At 47.7% G+C, this 17,794-nt stretch overlaps 2 protein-coding genes across 2 annotated transcripts; both read left to right on the forward strand.

Annotated features, from left to right (window-relative positions):
* The first annotated feature begins 997 nt into the window (after positions 1–997).
* Positions 998–6,696, forward strand: kcna3a (potassium voltage-gated channel, shaker-related subfamily, member 3a). The gene has a single exon (XM_062564154.1). The coding sequence runs from the start codon at positions 5,115–5,117 to the stop codon at positions 6,654–6,656; it is 1,542 nt and encodes a 513-aa protein (XP_062420138.1). The 5' UTR covers positions 998–5,114; the 3' UTR covers positions 6,657–6,696.
* Positions 6,697–13,262: 6,566 nt separating this feature from the next.
* LOC119229874 (potassium voltage-gated channel subfamily A member 2) lies at positions 13,263–16,758 on the forward strand. The gene is made up of 2 exons (XM_037490674.2): positions 13,263–13,981; positions 14,796–16,758. The coding sequence occupies exon 2, from the start codon at positions 14,933–14,935 to the stop codon at positions 16,415–16,417; it is 1,485 nt and encodes a 494-aa protein (XP_037346571.1). The 5' UTR covers positions 13,263–13,981; positions 14,796–14,932; the 3' UTR covers positions 16,418–16,758.
* The last annotated feature ends 1,036 nt before the right edge of the window (positions 16,759–17,794 follow it).

Consider the following 17,794-nt stretch of genomic DNA (forward strand, 5'->3'; position numbering starts at 1 on the left):
TCTCCTCCTGACTTTCTTTCTTTAAAATTCAACTCACACGCGTCACATTCTTCTAATAGTTTCCCGACACGGCAGCCATCCAGATTCTTTGTGTCTCTACACCAAAAATAACGACTGGAATGTTGGTCTAAATTCATTTTGGCAATGTCTTTAGTATCTTGGTGTCCATCCCTTTTTATTACGGAAATGTGGGAAACGTCGTGACTTGATGGACGGGACGGTGTAGCATTAAAATGGACTGGACACCCCACAGGGAGGTGATCCACCGCTCTAATTATCTTTAAGCATTAAGCTTGAGCCCGCTCCCTTCTACTGAGACACACCCAGGAGCCGAGGAGCCTGGAATTTAATAAGCATACGTCTTTTGTTGTTTATCGTGAGCCATTTTAATAGAGGTCTTGCTCCTCTTCATCCTGGTGCCCCCCCCCCCACCCCCCCCCGTTCCCAAATGAGCCATTCTGCCTTCTCTCCCTGTGATCAGCGAGACCTTCACACCTCCACTCGGGACGTGTGTTCGTCTGCCCATCTGCTCCTTACAAACTGTGGTTCACACTGGCATCGCGTGAGGAAGGTGCGAGTCTGAAAATGTGCAGAAATAATTCAGCAGGAAGCCGTTTCTAAGACGAGAATAAGAATTATTGAAGGAATAACGTTTGGTTACTTTCTGCTCCAACTGCACCGTTTGTTTTGTTGATCAAAAGTCAATTAAATATAAACCCAATATACTTTATTTTTAATTTGGAGCTTTAGTCGTAAAATAAATATGCAATAATACTTTAACCATTTGATTGTTCCAGCCTCTAAATCGAATTGCTGCTTACACTTTTTTTTTTTTTTTTACATCCATATCAAATATAGTTTTCCGATCGGTCGTCAAACATTTGCTGTTTTTTTTGTTGGTGAAATAAGTTGGTGATTTTTTTATTTTGGTGCAGCCTGAATCCTTTTGGCCCCTGAATGAAAGTCGGGTTTTCTTTCTTTTTTTAAAGAGACCCGATTAGCATCCTGGTGCTTGTGGTCTTTCTGGTCTCGGGTCAGACACAAAGCGATGGTCCAACCCTCAGGGGAGTCTTACCAGCACCACGCCGATACCACCGCCCACACCTCCGTCACAGCGCCGTGCAGGGCCCGGGGAGCGCCACCCTTCCACCCAACCTGCCGCTCGGAATAGCACGGAGTCGCGTGCCATCGCCGCCTCTGGAGATCCTGGGGACCTGCGTCACATGACCTCCGAGGAGAGCGCGGCGGCTCCAGCCCGCAGTCGCCCCTCAAAGGCCAATTTGTATCCACCTTGAGTGGAGAAGAACCTCATTGAAATGCGTGTTCAATGCTGCCCAGGCTGTTGAAGGTCAGATGATGCTAATCAGAAGTGTTTAGTAATGGGACTTGTGTTTCACTTGTTCTGTTCTGTCTATATTTGCAGGAAATGATTTGTCTTGGAACGTCTGGTCTGGTTTCTGCTTCTGTGTGTGTGTGTTTTTCTGGATTTGTGCAGATACAACTGTGCACTGCATGTAAGTCGGCACCGGTAAGTGGCGTGTGTGTGCGTTTTGTGTGTTTGTTTTGTGGAAGTGCAGCTGTACCGTTAAGGCACAGACGTTGATGAGATGCAGAGTTTAATTCCCCCGTCGTCTTCACGCTTGTTTTATTCATCGCTGTGGCAGCAGCTGCTCGCGTTTCCTTGGTGGGGAAAGACTTCCTGAGGCGTACGCAAATTCAAACACACAATCTTACCACACTAAGAAAAGTACATTGTGACTCATACAAATAAAACCACTTCTAGATTTTCCTTTTACAAACCCCGTTTGTTTCCAAACTGTTCATTAACTACTTTTTAAACTTGTAATATAACCTTTGTGCCACATGAACTATGCATTTTTACCCAATAGAAGTATTTACCGCAGTTTTTTTTCCATAATATACCTGACAACGTGTAAATGTTTCCCAGTGCCACTGCGGTCAAAGACTTTTATTCACAACCAAAAAAATGACCCAGTAGATGATCAGCCTTTGTGTGTAACTGTATTTAAAGTGGAGTTTTAAATTCTACTCTCTGTAACAGTTCTTTGGTCTGGACAAACCGCCGTGTGATTCTATGCTATCGGATGCCATCTGATGGCTTGATTGGGCCCTTTATTACATTGACTCGGATTGAATTCGTCACCTTAAGCGTCTGACAGGATATTGACTGAAGGAGCTTTCAAAACCACTTCCATTATTCATCATTTAACCCCTCGCCCCCCCCCCCACAGCTTCGCTCCGTGGCGAGAAATAGTGTTGTTGCATGACTCGTGACCTTGACCTTTCACCCTGACCCCTGATGGCTGTGGCAGCGGACAATAGCAATGTGTAATGATTGGGTGCTGTTAGGGCTGGCAGCCAATGCCTGACTGATCAATAGATGCTGCTCTCCCTCTCTATTGATCCATCGTGCCTTGCTCCTCGTTACTCCATGAGCCGTCCATGTCACGTTGGAGGAGAACTCGCCCTCTTTGCTCATTACGCTCGGTGTTGGAGAAAGAGAAACGCAGTTCAGACCTCGTCTCCCTCTCGGGTCAGAAGCACAATGTCACTTGTAACGTCACTTAAAATTGCACTTTTCTGCCAGCATTATTAAGTCATCCTTTAACTGTACACATGACATCCATTGCAGTCTGTCCATCCCGGGAGAGGGATCCCTCCTCTGACGTTCTCCCTAAGGTTTCTTCCCTTTTTTCCCCATTGAAGGTTTTTTTTCATATTTTGGGGAGTTTTTCCTGTGCCGATGTGAGGGTTTCGGGACAGAGGATGTTGCATGTGTACAGACTGTAAAGCCCTCTGAGGCAAATTTGTAATTTGCGATTTTGGGCTATACAAAATAAAATGAATTGAATTGAATTGAATTGAACTTGCCAGACTGATAGAAAAAAGCCTATCTTTAGCTTTCTTTAGCTCCAGAGGTCTGGATATGTAATATGTCTGTTTTTTATTCTCAGCCGGCAGGCAGCCAGAATGGGCTAGAAATGGACTGAATGACCTTGTGGAGGTAAAACTCCATTTAGCATGTATGAAGGCATGTGAGGTTGGGAATATGCATGTGCTCAAAAAGGTCAGTGTCTAGGGGGAATCATTGGCTCTGCTTTATGAGGAGAATAAATCACCTGTACTGCTGTGACTGATCAAAAAATAGACTTGATATCGAGTCTGACACCTTTGCTCTCACGTAGATGCTATCTGCATGAAAATATCCTCAAAACCACGGCACGCATTCAGCCGCACACAATGTAACCAGGAATGTAGACGTCCAGACTACGAATCAAACCCGTCCTGAAGGAATTTACATTTCATTTTCTTTTCAGCTGTTAACTGGAGTTTGAATTGGAGGATAGAAAGAGAGAGGGAACACAGAGCTGTTCGATGATGAAAGTGTGTCTCGGGTTTTCTGATTCTTCGGGGTTGGATAAGCTCGCCGTAGACGCTCACTAATCGCCACAGTCTGGGTTTCTTTACGCGTGACGTGTTCATTCCTCACCTTTCACCCTGACCCTGTAACTCCTTGAACTTATCTCCCTCCCACTTTACAAAACACTTCATATTGGGTTGCCTTGGCAATAAAAAATGAATAAAATAACCCAGACAAAGACTTCCCGTGCTGGCTGAGAGGCGACTAACAGGAGGTTGTTAATGAGAGCCGGGTTTCTTATTTTAATGCAGCGATTTTAATGAGTTGAGTAGAAATAAACCGTCAGTGTCTGAAAATGGACGAACCACTTTGAAATCTATTTCATCACACAGAAACATCACAGACAATAAAGATTTGCATCGAATCAACTTTAACCCCAAGATTAACAATTGCAATAGAACTAAAGCATGAATTAAGAAAAATAATGTAGGACTTTCGGAATTTCAATATAACATAGACACAAGTGTGTCTTTTTGTGGACATGGTTGACGCTCATTGTCCTATGTCCTATAACTAACAAATATCCATCCATCCATCTTCAAACCACTCATCCTTGCTAGAGTCAATCCCAGCTAATAAAAGGGCGGGTAAACCCTGGATCGGTCGCCAACACCGACAACCATTCACCCTCACATCTACAATGATACACCTACAGGTCCCAATCAACCTAATCCACACAGAAGGGAGTCAAACCCAGGACCTGCTTGCTGTGAGGTGACCACCACACTTCCTAAAAAAAAATTCAAAATATATTCAGTTTAAAATAATCGAAAATTCAGGAAAGCAGCAAAGCAATCACTTTGGAGTAGTAGCTGACATGATAATTAAGTGGAGGTCCTTCACCAGGAATTTTTGGACACTTTTTTGTATTCTGCTGAATCTTTTTGCAACATTTTATATTACGAACAAAATTCAGTTGTCAAATACCATTTAAAAATAATATCTATATTTAATAATATAATTAAAATGTGTCATCTCCTACAGTGAGAGGTTTTCCTCTCAATTGTGTTTCTGGCGGGACAAAAGACTTTTTAGAGTGTCAGTCAAGAGGATTTTCTCATTTATTCGTTTGAAAGGACGTTGCCATGTTTGTACTAAGCTGTTTTTAACTTTCAATTTGACATGTTGAAATGAATACCCAGAGTTTCACAATAGTAAATTAGCCCCGTCGATTCGGAAGCGTGGCGCGCATGTTTCCAGCACCACGGAGAGCTACAGCCCCTCGACAAGAAGAAACCAGACGCGAACACTTCCATTCATGTGGTTTGGACTGTGAACATCTGGACAGCCCCAACCCCCCCCCTCGCTGTGTGGACAAACCTGGTTACATCAGCTCAGGTGCTTTGGGAGATGTGACGCGATGCTGCTGTTGTTCCTCTTAAAGAACGCTGTTCCGCCGCATGAATGAAAGTGTGAAGTTCCTTTCCCATTGGACGGATGGTGGACGTATGCCAGACATGTGCGCGCCGTGGGCGGGTGTCGGCGTGCGCGCGCGTGTCTGTGCGTGTCTGTGTCTGTGTGTGTGTGTGTGTGTGACGGGGCGGTGGGGAGGGGAGCGCTCCAGTGCGTGAACACGCGCAGAAAGGTGACAGTTAGGAGACATGCACTTGGCATCGGCCCCGGCTCCGCGAAGCTGTAGGGCTTTGGCTGGGAGAGAAGAAAAAACACCTGTATGGACGAGCAGGCGTTCAGCGTGATCCATCCGCGCTCCACCGCCTGGCACGAGGGCGACGGCCCGGCGTATGCCGAGGCGGAGGAGGGCGTCATGACGGCGCGGCGCATGCTGGAGGAGCCCGCCGTGCCCTCGTCGCGTCGCCTGTCGGTGGACCGAGGCGAGCGCGGCCGGCAGGGATGCTGCGAGAGGGTGGTCATCAACATCTCGGGCTTGCGCTTCGAGACGCAACTGAAAACTTTCAACCAGTTCCCGGACACGCTGCTGGGGAACCCGCGGAAAAGGATGCGCTACTTTGACCCGCTGAGGAACGAGTACTTCTTCGACAGGAACAGACCGAGCTTCGATGCCATCCTGTACTACTACCAGTCGGGGGGGCGCATCCGGAGACCTGTTAACGTCCCCATTGATATTTTCTCCGAGGAGATCAGGTTCTATCAACTCGGAGAGGAGGCCATGGAGAAATTCCGCGACGATGAAGGGTTTATAAAAGAAGAGGAGCGCGTGTTGCCCAAAAGAGAGTTCCAAAAGCAGGTTTGGCTTTTGTTTGAGTATCCCGAAAGCTCCGGACCCGCGCGGGGGATCGCCATAGTTTCGGTGCTGGTCATTCTGATTTCAATCGTTATTTTCTGCATGGAGACTCTTCCGGAGTTTCGGGATGACAGAGACCAATCCACAGTGGCCCCCGCGGTCAACGGCACGGCGCCCCACGCGGCGAGCCCGTTCTTAGACCCCTTCTTTGTGATCGAGACCCTGTGCATCATATGGTTCTCTTTCGAGTTGCTCGTCCGGTTCTTCGCCTGCCCCAGCAAAACGTGCTTCTCCAAAAACATCATGAACATCATCGACATCGTGGCGATATTCCCGTACTTCATCACCCTGGGCACCGAGCTGGCCGAGAAGGAGACCAACGGCGGCCAGCAGGCCATGTCCCTGGCGATCCTCCGGGTCATCCGACTGGTGAGGGTCTTTCGCATTTTTAAGCTGTCGCGTCACTCGAAGGGACTTCAGATCCTGGGCCAGACGCTCAAGGCCAGCATGCGGGAACTCGGCTTGCTCATATTCTTCCTTTTCATCGGGGTTATCCTCTTTTCCAGCGCGGTGTACTTTGCGGAAGCGGACGACCCCTCGTCCAGTTTCACCAGCATCCCCGACGCGTTTTGGTGGGCGGTGGTCACCATGACCACGGTCGGATACGGAGACATGCACCCGGTGACCATCGGTGGGAAGGTCGTGGGTTCGCTGTGCGCAATAGCGGGCGTGCTGACCATTGCCCTGCCCGTGCCGGTGATTGTGTCCAACTTCAACTACTTTTACCACAGGGAGACGGACGGAGAGGAGACCCCCCAGTACGTGCACACCAGCAGCTGCGAGCACCTCCCCCCGGAGGAGCTGAGGAGGTCGTGCAGCTCTCCATCCCTGAGCAAGTCCGAGTACATGGTGATAGAGGAGTGCATCCACAGCGCGTTCAAACAGCCCCACTTCTCCACCGAAAACAACCAGAACTGCGTGAACATCACAAAGATCTTCACAGATGTGTGAATGAGCCCCGCGATGCACTTTTATGGAGCATGAAGACTTAGTAGCTATATTATATTATATTTATATACATGAAATATATATATATATATATATATATATATATATATATATATATATATATATATATATATATATATATATATATATATATCATAATGTGTCAGTCCATATCTGTGTATTTTTTATTAACGAAGGCTGTAAGCAAACGAGATTTTTCTTGGTTCCATGTGATTCACATGTTTTGAGTATTTCTAAGAGGTCAAGACGTGTTAATATGAACCGGAAAGATTTGCACTGTAAAAGTAACCTCAGTAATTACAAGAACAACAATAATAACAACAACAACAACATGTCAAGAAGTAAGCAGCTTGTTAAAAGCAATATTTTTGCAGTACAGGGCCACACGAGGCTCCACATATCTTGATATTTATGCGGACGTTGTTGGTGTTGATGATAGGAATACACGTGTAGCATATTATCTACTTAATATATTGCATTTACCCACAAGTTGAAAAATATGTTGTGCTTTGTGGAAAGAAAACGTTCTGTCAAGTAATGTGATATACAGCCAAATGTCTGTTTTAGGTTATATTTAATGTCATAACTTCTTGAGATGTTGACATGAATATTCAGGTAATACAAGTGGGTTAAATGGAAACACTTATCATGAGATATAAGTCTAGCTTTCCGTAAAATTGTATTTTTATTCAAAGTTGCCTATTAAATAAAATGGAAAATGACCTATCCCGACTCAAAATGTAATTCAACCAATATTTCAATTTCCATCCAAAGTGAGCAGAATGGAATATATGAAACACATAGAGCGTGTCGGAGGTCATGTGTGCATGACTAATATATTTAGGAGGCACGGCGTGAGGAACTTCTAGTCCACTGCTCGCCGCTCACGCCTTGTGATGCAGTCGCCATGACGACGGTGGTTTCCTGGGTAACCCCCCTCTGACGTTACCGTGGTCTTGTGTTTCATTTTCACAAAGAGTGTACAACAGTTGTGTCCTTGGGGGGTAAAAAGGGGGCATCCACAGGTTAATGGTGTGGCTATATAATGTCTAATGACTAATATGATCATTTATCAGTTCATTTACAGCACACACATTGTGGAAATGATGAGAATATGATGAAGCTGCTCTGTATTTCGGATGCGAGTTGGCATGCCAACTGGTCTGATGTCAGCTAAAAGTGAGCATTTGGTACAAAGTGTCTGAATGACATGAACAAACAGCAAAACTCAAAGATTTGACATTAATCACAGCGCTTCCTCTTAAAATATCAATTATGACTTTACTTTTGCTGTTTTATTGTTTTCAGTCTCAATTGATGTATTGATTATTTTCTCCTTCTGCTGATTGAACATTTCATTTACTTTGACAAGGTTTCAAATTATGTCTTATAAGTTCTTGTTTTGTTAATCTATAGTGGTTCTGTTTATGTAATAAAATGGAGAATAGCAGCAAATGTCAGAAACTTGCTGCACAGAAGGTGTTGAGCCAATTAGAAGAGAAATGTGTTCAAACACAGCATCATTTGTACAAACTACTGTCTCATTAATTAGTTTAACTGAATTTGTAATGATTCCAAACCAGGTTTAATCATTTTAAGTCGTCTGCCTGAAACAGAGCTCCATCACTATGGAAATAGCTATGTGCTGCCCTCTAGTGGATGTACAGAGCCATTACTACTGGGAAGGAGTTGAATATTCAGCTTATGATGACACTATTTAGCCCTGTTTTAGATAGTTATTAGAGTGGATCTGTATCTGATTAAACCCTTATACTCATCCTCACTTTGTTAACTCTATTCCCTGAGCCCAGTTTAAAAAAAACATGACAACACCATTGTTTATTAACTCAATACTACCGTCCACATAAGGACACATTACTTTTGTCTCTCATCTATTTTCCTATATATCAGTGGAAGGATTGTCTACTGTACACTTCTTAGTATTTGATATTTTTTCGTCTCATTCTGGTTTGCGGAGAGGTCAGGAATCCCGTCAGAGGGGAGATCAATGTTGTCATTTATTCTCATAAACTCTCTTTGAATGGCCCCTTCTTTCCATATAGAGCTGGGCATCAAACTGTATTAGAAGAAGCTGCCACATTTCTCCATATTTTCCTCTCGATAATAGACACGCTTCTGTCAGGGGGTTTGCATCTCAGCTTTTTAGCTCTTTTTTAGCCCTTGTAGTCCAAGTAAAAGGCATCATGAAGACAGAAGTTAGGGAACACACTGCAGCATCTAGCAGCTAAATAGTCAGAACCTGGTGGACACAGAACTAAAAAGAGGGGGACTGCTGGACTAGAAACGACCATTGGTTTGTTGCTTTAACACCTTCAGAAGTGTTTTGTCATGTTCAGGATTATGTGTACTTTCTCTCATTCAGATGTTTCTTGATCTGAATGGAGATATCTGCATTATTGTATTTAGCTGAAGGCTGCTTGGACAACATTGGCTTTTAGAGACACCTCATTTTCTTATCTTCTGTTAAAATGTTACCCGACCCTCTGTGTGTTTTACGCCACGTACGTATGTAGGCATGGAAATGAACGTGCAGAACGTCAAGTTAAGAGGTGGACGCAGGATGAACAGCTATTTAAAAAAAAAGGTTGACCTAATCATCTAGTTTTGGGATCCTGGACACCGTGCACGTGCATGCTGACACACACACAAACCCAGATGCAGGAGAACTGCAAACCGTCAGCTGCGCAGCTGCTCCTTTCAGATACTGCAGATAGGAGGAGTGCAGGATCGGGTTCGGGAGGGGGGGGGGGTGTAAACCGGACCCTGGGCTTCCCCCCCCTCTGGTCATGTCAGCATTGGCCACACATGAGGAGAATCGCCGCTCGTCATCCTTGAACTTTACCAAAGCGACGCAGCGGGTGCGGAATGGGGGGGGGGGGGGGGGTGGTTAGTGAACCCTCGTCTGTTTAGTCACAGTTTTGTCTCTTTCTTTTTTTTCTCTGACGGTGTTTTCATGTGGTACAATATTTGCCCTTAAACTGTAAATCCGTGCTGCCCGAAATAGAAGGCGTGTGACGTATTGCCATTATCTCTCTGGGTGCCATTCATCCATCTGCTCATGTAATCATGCTCTCGGGGGGGATTCAGAAAGTTCAGTCTTCTGCATCAGGACTCGGTCTTCAGGCTATCAGTGAAAGCGTTTCAGACGGAGAACCTGTCCCCCTTCCCCCCCCCCCCCCCCCGAGGGGGAACGTGTAACAAGAACTACCGAGCCAGGTGTGGAGCTGTGAGACGAGGAGGACGATCCTTCACGATGCACTTCTCCTTCTTCATCTTCATCTTCATCTCCATGCAGCCGACCGCAGGCAAACCAAAAGTGCTTCGTCATCGTGCCGTAACTTTACCTGAGATCTCTGAGGGGCACGAGAGATGCCGTGGGCGTGATGTCACCGCCCAGCCTCCTCCCACCGCTGCCCCTGGCGATGGTCTCCGTAGCAACCGAATGAGGCTGAGGGCAAGATTCACCCAGATACAGGGACAGTGCTGACACTGGGCAATTTCTGTGGTGCTTTCAGGTGCTTTTCAGCGGTCCGTTCGCCCTTGAAGGACAAGGTGAGTGTCCCATTTAGTTTTTGGATGATGCGACATGGCAAACCTGGGAACCGTCCAGCGCCGGTCGGCTCATACTTCACGGACAGTGGCTGCTTTGCAGTGTGGACTGCAGACCAGAGCGCCGCACGAGGCTGAGGCGAATGAAAAAAAGAAAAAAAAAAAAAACCCCAAAGGATTGCATCGCCGCAGAGACACAGTCGCTGTCACTCGGCATCCCACAAGTCCCAGAATGTGCATCTGTGCTGCGACAAAACAAGCACAGCCCACTGCCTCTGCAACGCTGATGAGCAGACCCGGATAGTGCTCGTGCCTTTTGATGCCACATTATTTTGTGGAGCTTTCTAAAACAAGAAAAGAGAGCAAAAACCAGGATTTGCCAAATCCATTTTGGGGTGGAGCGACATGCTGCAGTTCCCAAAGTCACCCGCTTCCCTCTGTGCATTTTAAAAAGCTCTTTGTCACGAACACAATCGGTTTCACATTGGTCCTCTCATCCTCACTCCGGTGACCTTGGTGTAATACAACCTGAAGTGTTCCTGCAGCAAGCACTTACCTCGACTTGAATTTCACTCAGCCAGACGCACCGTGTAGGGCACGCAGCATCAGGGTCTCCCTGCAGCAGTCACACCGACTCACAGTCCAAATTCAATGCAACCCCTTTTTTTACTTTTCTTTTTTCTCCTGAAGACAATGTGTGTGTTTGTTTCAGGATGTAGTTTTTTTTGACCTGCAGATGGGCCGCATTCGTTTGCACCGACGCTGTAATTACGAGGAAAATGTCCACAGGTGGCGACTGGTTTGCCGCAGACCTGCGAGTGTAGATCCTCAGCTCAAATCGCGGGTGTGCGCAGACCTCTGTGAGGTCATGCGGGTGTAACTGAGGTGCAGCTTGCCAGTATACCGCAGTGGACCAGCGTCCTTGTGTCTCTCCTGGCGTCTGGCTCTTTTCCAACCCGCTGGGCCTCAATCTGACGACCCTCTCCTTCCCTTCCCTTTTGTTCCTCTCTGTACGGTGCTCTCTGTCCCCTATCCCTCCCTCCTTTATCTCCATCTCTTCCTGTATCTGCCTCAGATCTACTGTTTGCTCGGGTTACTGGACACAAGGAGCCGCATTGCTACATATTCATTTTACCGAGCCACCCTATTTAGCATAATATGGCCATTGACTATGGTGATGATTTTGTATGGAAACACTTAATACTGAATGAAGGAATTGTTCACACACTAGTATACACACTGCGTGTTAGCTTGAGACCTGTTGGCTGCTGCAATGCAGTGTCAAGGACAAAAGGGGTTAAACGGACATTAAAGAGAGTTCTTAAAAAGAGCCCTGCAGTCCAGAGCACTGAGGCAGAGAGCGGCGCTGACACAGGGGTTTTGGGTTTAGATCGTAAGAGCTAAAGCAGGGGTCACTTACAGGCAGACAACCGTGAATCCGGGTCAGAGTACGGACCTGGACCACATTCTTAAGGAGCGCTTGTATTTGATCCAGGAAACACACCGTTTAATTACACACACCGGCCAATCAAATATGTATTTAGATGAACTTATTAGATTCCCTATTGTATGTTGGTTTGTTCCATAACTCAACGACGACTATAGGAACCAGCCGTGGGGTTCTGTGCTCTGTACTATCGATCAGAAAGGGGTCCTTGACTGATCAAGATTCGGGAACTTCTGATATACCCGTATACAAAAAGTCTGTTCAATGCAAACTAGTCTGACTGCAAAACTAGATTATGTACATGGTAAAGGTTTAAATGGGCCGGGCCATCTTTTTTTTAATTAATTATAGAATTATATTAATTACCCGACAAGGATCCTGCGCCCAAACTGCATCTGATCGGAAATCAACACCTCTTGGAAACAAATTCATGGATGACGCCATCATTCGCCAACTTGCATCCATTTGTCCACACGTGATAGAAGCACGCACAGAGCGGGAACCCTTCACTTTGAATTAAAGCCCACCATCGGATCCAAAGTGGACCGAGCTTTAAATCCTGCATTAGCTGTCTTTGCAACGGGCCCCCGGCTCATAAATAATGGCCGAGCTGCCATGAGGGAGTGGGGAAAGCCACTGAAAGACAGCGAGAGGCAACAGACAGGCAGACAGACGGAAGGGACCCGGCGGGGGGGGCGTGGTGGTCTCATGTCTGCCAGGAGTAACCCTCCCTCCCTCCCGTTCCCCCCGACCACCGCCTTCCCTTCAAACGCGAGGGATTCCCGCTGACCTTTGGCCCCTCTGGACGTCCCTTCTGGCCACGCTGTTTTCATTCCCAGCTCCAGCACTGATGGCGTGGCGAGGATTTACTATCGACCCCCGTGATCTTCGAGCACAGTGATGGAGGTTTTGATCTATTTTAGTCACCCTTCTATCTATTATTGATGCTGCTCGTTGCGTTGTCGCCTTAGGATGTTATTCTAATTTCAGCAGGAACAGCCTGGGAAAGACCCCTAAATGAGGGAGGCGTCCCACTAAAACACCGTTTGTGGAACAAGTGTTTTTTTTCCCCCCAAAGCAAACCGCTGCAGCTTACTTTGTTCAAATAAAGTTGCTATAACTCGACCTTGTGTTCGTCCAATCTCGTTCAAATGAAGCACAACACGTGCTTGTCTGCCTCCATCCGGCATTGAACAACGCTGGAGATGTGTACCGCTTTAAGGTGCCCACGCTGCAGTTAAGGTGGAAGGAGTGGCGCCGTGGGCTTCGGTTTTCCCTCCATCACCATCACGGCTCTTGGTATGCACGGCAGTGCCCGAATGCAGCTTGGACTGTGAAGCTTTATTAAGCCGACCGCTGCAGAAGGAGGTTTCACCCAGAATTCTTTCACCTGGGGGAAAACAGCGTGTCACTTTGTGGCGAGCGCAATAAAAGGGCCCCTCGGGAACCAAGAAGCGCAGTTATTGCGTAATCCCGGAGCCGCCACGTCGGCCGATCCTTTCATGCGTGCCGTTTCAATACTCTGCTGAGGAGACTCTCAGAACTGTGAGAACTGTCAGAACTGCTCGTTTAAACGTTCGGACGCGCTTGCACGCGCGTATCCACGGCGCGCACACGGGAGCCTGCGTGATGTCTCCACGTGGCGCGCCTCAACGGGGGACAAACGTGGAGATTGGCCGAGTGATTTTCAGATGAATTGTCACACTAACACGAAAAGAATAAGTCCTGATGCGCGTTTCCACAACGCGTGTTTTTTTTCCTTTTAAGCCCACTCCCTCCTCCTCCTCCTCCTCCTCGCCTCGCTTTTCCTCCCCACCCTTTTGCAGATGTTGGCTCTGCGAGCCCCTCATCAGGACCATTTACCTTTGCGCGTCACAGTCATGCTGTGCTGGAGGGCAAACAGCGGGGGCAAATCATTGTGCTGATGCTGCACCTTTGGTCGGTGGAGGGAAACACCAGCACCTCCTCGATCGGTCCCCTCCCTCCTCCCTCCTCCCTTTTTTTTTTTTTTTTTTTTTGTTGCCAATCGCCATCCAACGACAGCCTACCCGTAGGAAAGGAGTCTGGGAGGGGAGAGCGAGGACACACCCGCACATACTGTACCCGGTGTACGCGGCGAGGATGCCGCAGACAACACGAGGTGAACATCATCGAATGCTCCACATTGGATTTTTTTTTTTTTTTTAACCTGCTCTGACGACCTGATTGTCGCAGCTGGTTATTCACCTCGCTGATATCAACGTCCAGCGGGAGCAGCAACTCCCACCACGTATGGAAAAGATGCCTCCAGGTATGTTGCAGATCACGATAAAGCAGCTTATCATCTCTGATTTCTGATATATGTGTGTTTTAAAGTCTTGGCATTTGGTTCATCCGTAAAGGTTATGAAAGGCAATAGGCAGTTCTGGATTTGTTTCCTATAGATTTTATTCAGTAAAACAACGTGCTGCCACTCTGAGTTGAGATGATGCAGGCGAGAGACAATCTTGCAACCTATTTCCTCTCATGTATAAATTATTTATGGTGGTTTTTAAATATTTCAGAGACAGGCACCATTTCAAGACTAAAATGCTGCAACCAAAACAAAACATAAGTCCGTTGGTATGACTGTGTGTGTTTGTTTGGTGCATCACTAAATCTTAATAGCGTCTCGTGTGTGTGTGTGTGTGTGTGTTGAGACTGCAGTGGATCTCTATGATATTCTAGACAGGATGTTGTCTGTGTGAACTCGGTGCTGCGTTGCCGTATTCATGCAGGGCTCCACTGCAGAAAAGGTAGTGCCGATCATTCAAGCGGATTCTGTCCATTGCAGCAGACCAGCAATTTACACGAGTCCAAATGCTTTTATGCACTAGCGTGCTAGTGAGTTTCCCTGCATTGAAGCAGTTCATATGCAGGAGTGATGGTTCATTTGCATGTTAATTTGTCCAAGCCATGGACAGGACTGTCCCAAGTTTACATGAGTGGATTCATTGATGCATCCATTGCCCTCTCTGGACGGCATAACTTTGCATGAGTCAAATCAAATCTTCTGACAGTGTTTTGTATGTCCCCGGTGGGCCTGACCTGGTTGCCTGTCTCTGCTTTGTCTGTCCCGCATGCAGTCGGAACCTAGGGGACACCCTGTGGCCGTCAGGTCATTACGCCGTTGAGCCCCCTCCCTCTCCTGGACCCCGCCCGCAGTTCTCCAAGCTGCAGGACCCTGACTCACTGAAAAGTGCAGGCCTCCACCCCCTGCAGAATGACTGTCGCCACCGGCGACCCCTCTGACGAGGCGGCCACTCACCCGGGGCAGGACTACGACCCGGAGGCCGACCACGAGTGCTGCGAGAGGGTGGTCATCAACATCTCAGGGCTTCGCTTCGAGACTCAACTAAAGACCCTCTCACAGTTCCCAGAGACGCTGCTGGGGGACCCCAAAAAGAGGATGCGCTACTTCGACCCGCTGAGGAACGAGTACTTTTTTGACAGGAACAGACCCAGCTTCGACGCCATATTGTATTATTACCAATCAGGGGGCCGGCTAAGAAGGCCGGTCAACGTCACCCTTGATATTTTCTCAGAGGAGATTCGCTTCTACGAGCTGGGCGACGAGGCCATCGAGATATTCAGAGAAGACGAGGGCTTCATCAAGGAGGAGGAGCGTCCTCTTCCGGACAACGAGTTTCAGAGACAGGTGTGGCTGCTGTTTGAGTACCCAGAGAGCTCAGGTCCTGCTAGGATTATTGCCATAATCTCTGTTATGGTCATTCTGATATCTATCGTCAGTTTCTGCTTGGAGACCCTTCCCATTTTCCGCAATGATGATGACGATATGCACAGGTCTGAAGTCTATTACCCCGAGACCAACACCACAATCATCACTTACACGTCCACCTACTTCACCGACCCCTTCTTTATCCTGGAGACCCTCTGCATCATATGGTTCTCCTTTGAGTTTCTAGTGCGCTTCTTCGCCTGCCCCAGCAAAGCCGGCTTTTTTGGCAACATAATGAACATAATTGATATCGTTGCCATCATCCCTTACTTCATCACTCTCGGCACGGAGCTCGCGGAAAAGCCAGACGACGGTCAGGCGGGTCAGCAAGCCATGTCTTTAGCCATTCTCAGGGTCATCCGCTTGGTGCGAGTGTTCCGTATTTTTAAGCTCTCCCGTCACTCCAAGGGGCTTCAGATTTTGGGTCAGACCCTGAAAGCCAGCATGAGAGAGCTGGGCCTGCTCATCTTCTTCCTCTTCATCGGGGTCATCCTTTTCTCGAGCGCCGTCTACTTCGCCGAAGCGGACGAGCCCGAGTCCCAGTTCGAAAGCATCCCGGACGCCTTCTGGTGGGCCGTGGTGTCCATGACAACGGTAGGCTACGGCGATATGGTCCCAACCACCATCGGCGGCAAGATCGTGGGCTCCCTCTGCGCCATCGCCGGCGTGCTCACCATCGCCTTGCCCGTGCCCGTCATCGTGTCCAACTTCAACTACTTCTACCACCGCGAGACCGAAGGCGAGGAGCAGGCGCAGTACCTGCAGGTCAACGTGGCCAAGGCCGACTCGTCGGAGGAGCTGAAGAAGAGCCGCAGCGGCTCCACCATCAGTAAATCGGACTACATGGAGATCCAGGAGGCGGTGAACAACAGCCGCGAGGAAATTCAGGAGGAGAACCTTAAGACGGCCAACTGCACGCTGGCCAACACAAACTACGTAAACATCACCAAAATGCTCACAGATGTGTAGGCTTCTGCTTTTTCTCCTCCCCCGTCAAGGCGGGAAAACGCGCAGCCGGGCATCTGGGCGGGACAGGCGCACAGCCTCCCATCTCACGTGTGCTGGGAAAAGAAGGCAATAGAAATCAGGGTGACGATGATGGACAGTTGGATATTAAAGAACGCGAAGCCCATCCGCTCACTCCTCACTCATCCTGTCTTCCCTCCTCACAACTTGCCGTTAAAACTCCTGATGACTGTCAAACAGAGTGGAATTTCGCATTTCTGCATGGAGTTGGCTGGCTTTTTGTGTGTGTATGTGTGTGCGTGCGTGCGTGTGGCTGTTTTAAAAAAAAAAAAAAAGAATAACAATGCCTAAAAATGTCCCGCTCACAACAGTAGCCAATATTAGTGCACAACACGAAAAAAATGGGGGAAATAAGGCAAGAATAAAAATAAAAAAAGTATATTAAGTATTTCTTTCAAAAAGAAAGAAGAAAAAAAAAAGGCAGACTAACGCTGCTTTCATGCCCCGTCCCCTTATTTCCCGCCATGCGCTTTCTGAAGGGCCCCACGCGCGCGCTACATACGCTGCTTCCTGGAGCCGTGAAAGGAGAATCGTCTCAGGCTGAACCGTTTAGAGACAGGAGGATGCCTGAGCTCCCTCCGGCGCCGGTAAAGGCCAGCGGGCGGTTTGCGACGGCGTTGGTGGAGAAGCACGCCGCGTCGGAACAAGGATGAATGACAGCCGTTAGCGCACACAGCTTACGGTTCGGCACCTTTTCGTTTTTTTTCCCAGCAGACATCAGTATCTGATGAATGACTGAGAATAGCCTTGACTTTTCACTGCTTGGGTCTTACTGTGTGTATTGCAATGCAAGCTCCCCCCCCCCCCCCTTCCATTCACCCCAAACTGGTCTTACTGCAGAGCTTTGAGGACGACTTGAATGTTCCTTCTTGTTTTGTTTGTTCTTTCAAGGTTTTGCAAACACGCACACACGGTGCGCACAAAAGCACACATATTCAAATAGTAGGTTAACTGTGACTTTACTGATAGCCGATAGGTAGATAGGTGCTGTTAGTATTAATCATATAGCCAATAGATTATTGCATGACATTTTTATCAGAAGGAGGAGTTCCACTCCTCGACTGCCACTTGCTTCAATCGCACCACTGTATATTTGTCTGTACACTGCCTTCTATACATATCCACACTTTGGAAAAGGCCGACTGCAGGTAGCTGTCACGCAAACCTAAAGCTTTATGTTAGAGGATTTCTTAAGGAATAATAACGAGGCAGAGTCCCCCTCGATACTAACATTCCACGTAGAAGTCGCCGCGTTAAACCTTCGCCAGGTGGCTGTAACCAGCTGGGCTGTGATTTGTGAAGGACTTGCAGAGCTGTCTT

The sequence above is a fragment of the Pungitius pungitius genome, chromosome 8 (genome assembly GCF_949316345.1).
Source record: "Pungitius pungitius chromosome 8, fPunPun2.1, whole genome shotgun sequence".
NCBI classification, from domain to species: Eukaryota; Metazoa; Chordata; class Actinopteri; order Perciformes; family Gasterosteidae; genus Pungitius; species Pungitius pungitius.

Bases quoted from the DNA above. Each gene is read 5' to 3' on its own strand.
- LOC119229874 (XM_037490674.2), top strand. From the start codon at position 14,933: ATGACTGTCGCCACCGGCGACCCCTCTGACGAGGCGGCCACTCACCCG.
- kcna3a (XM_062564154.1), top strand. From the start codon at position 5,115: ATGGACGAGCAGGCGTTCAGCGTGATCCATCCGCGCTCCACCGCCTGG.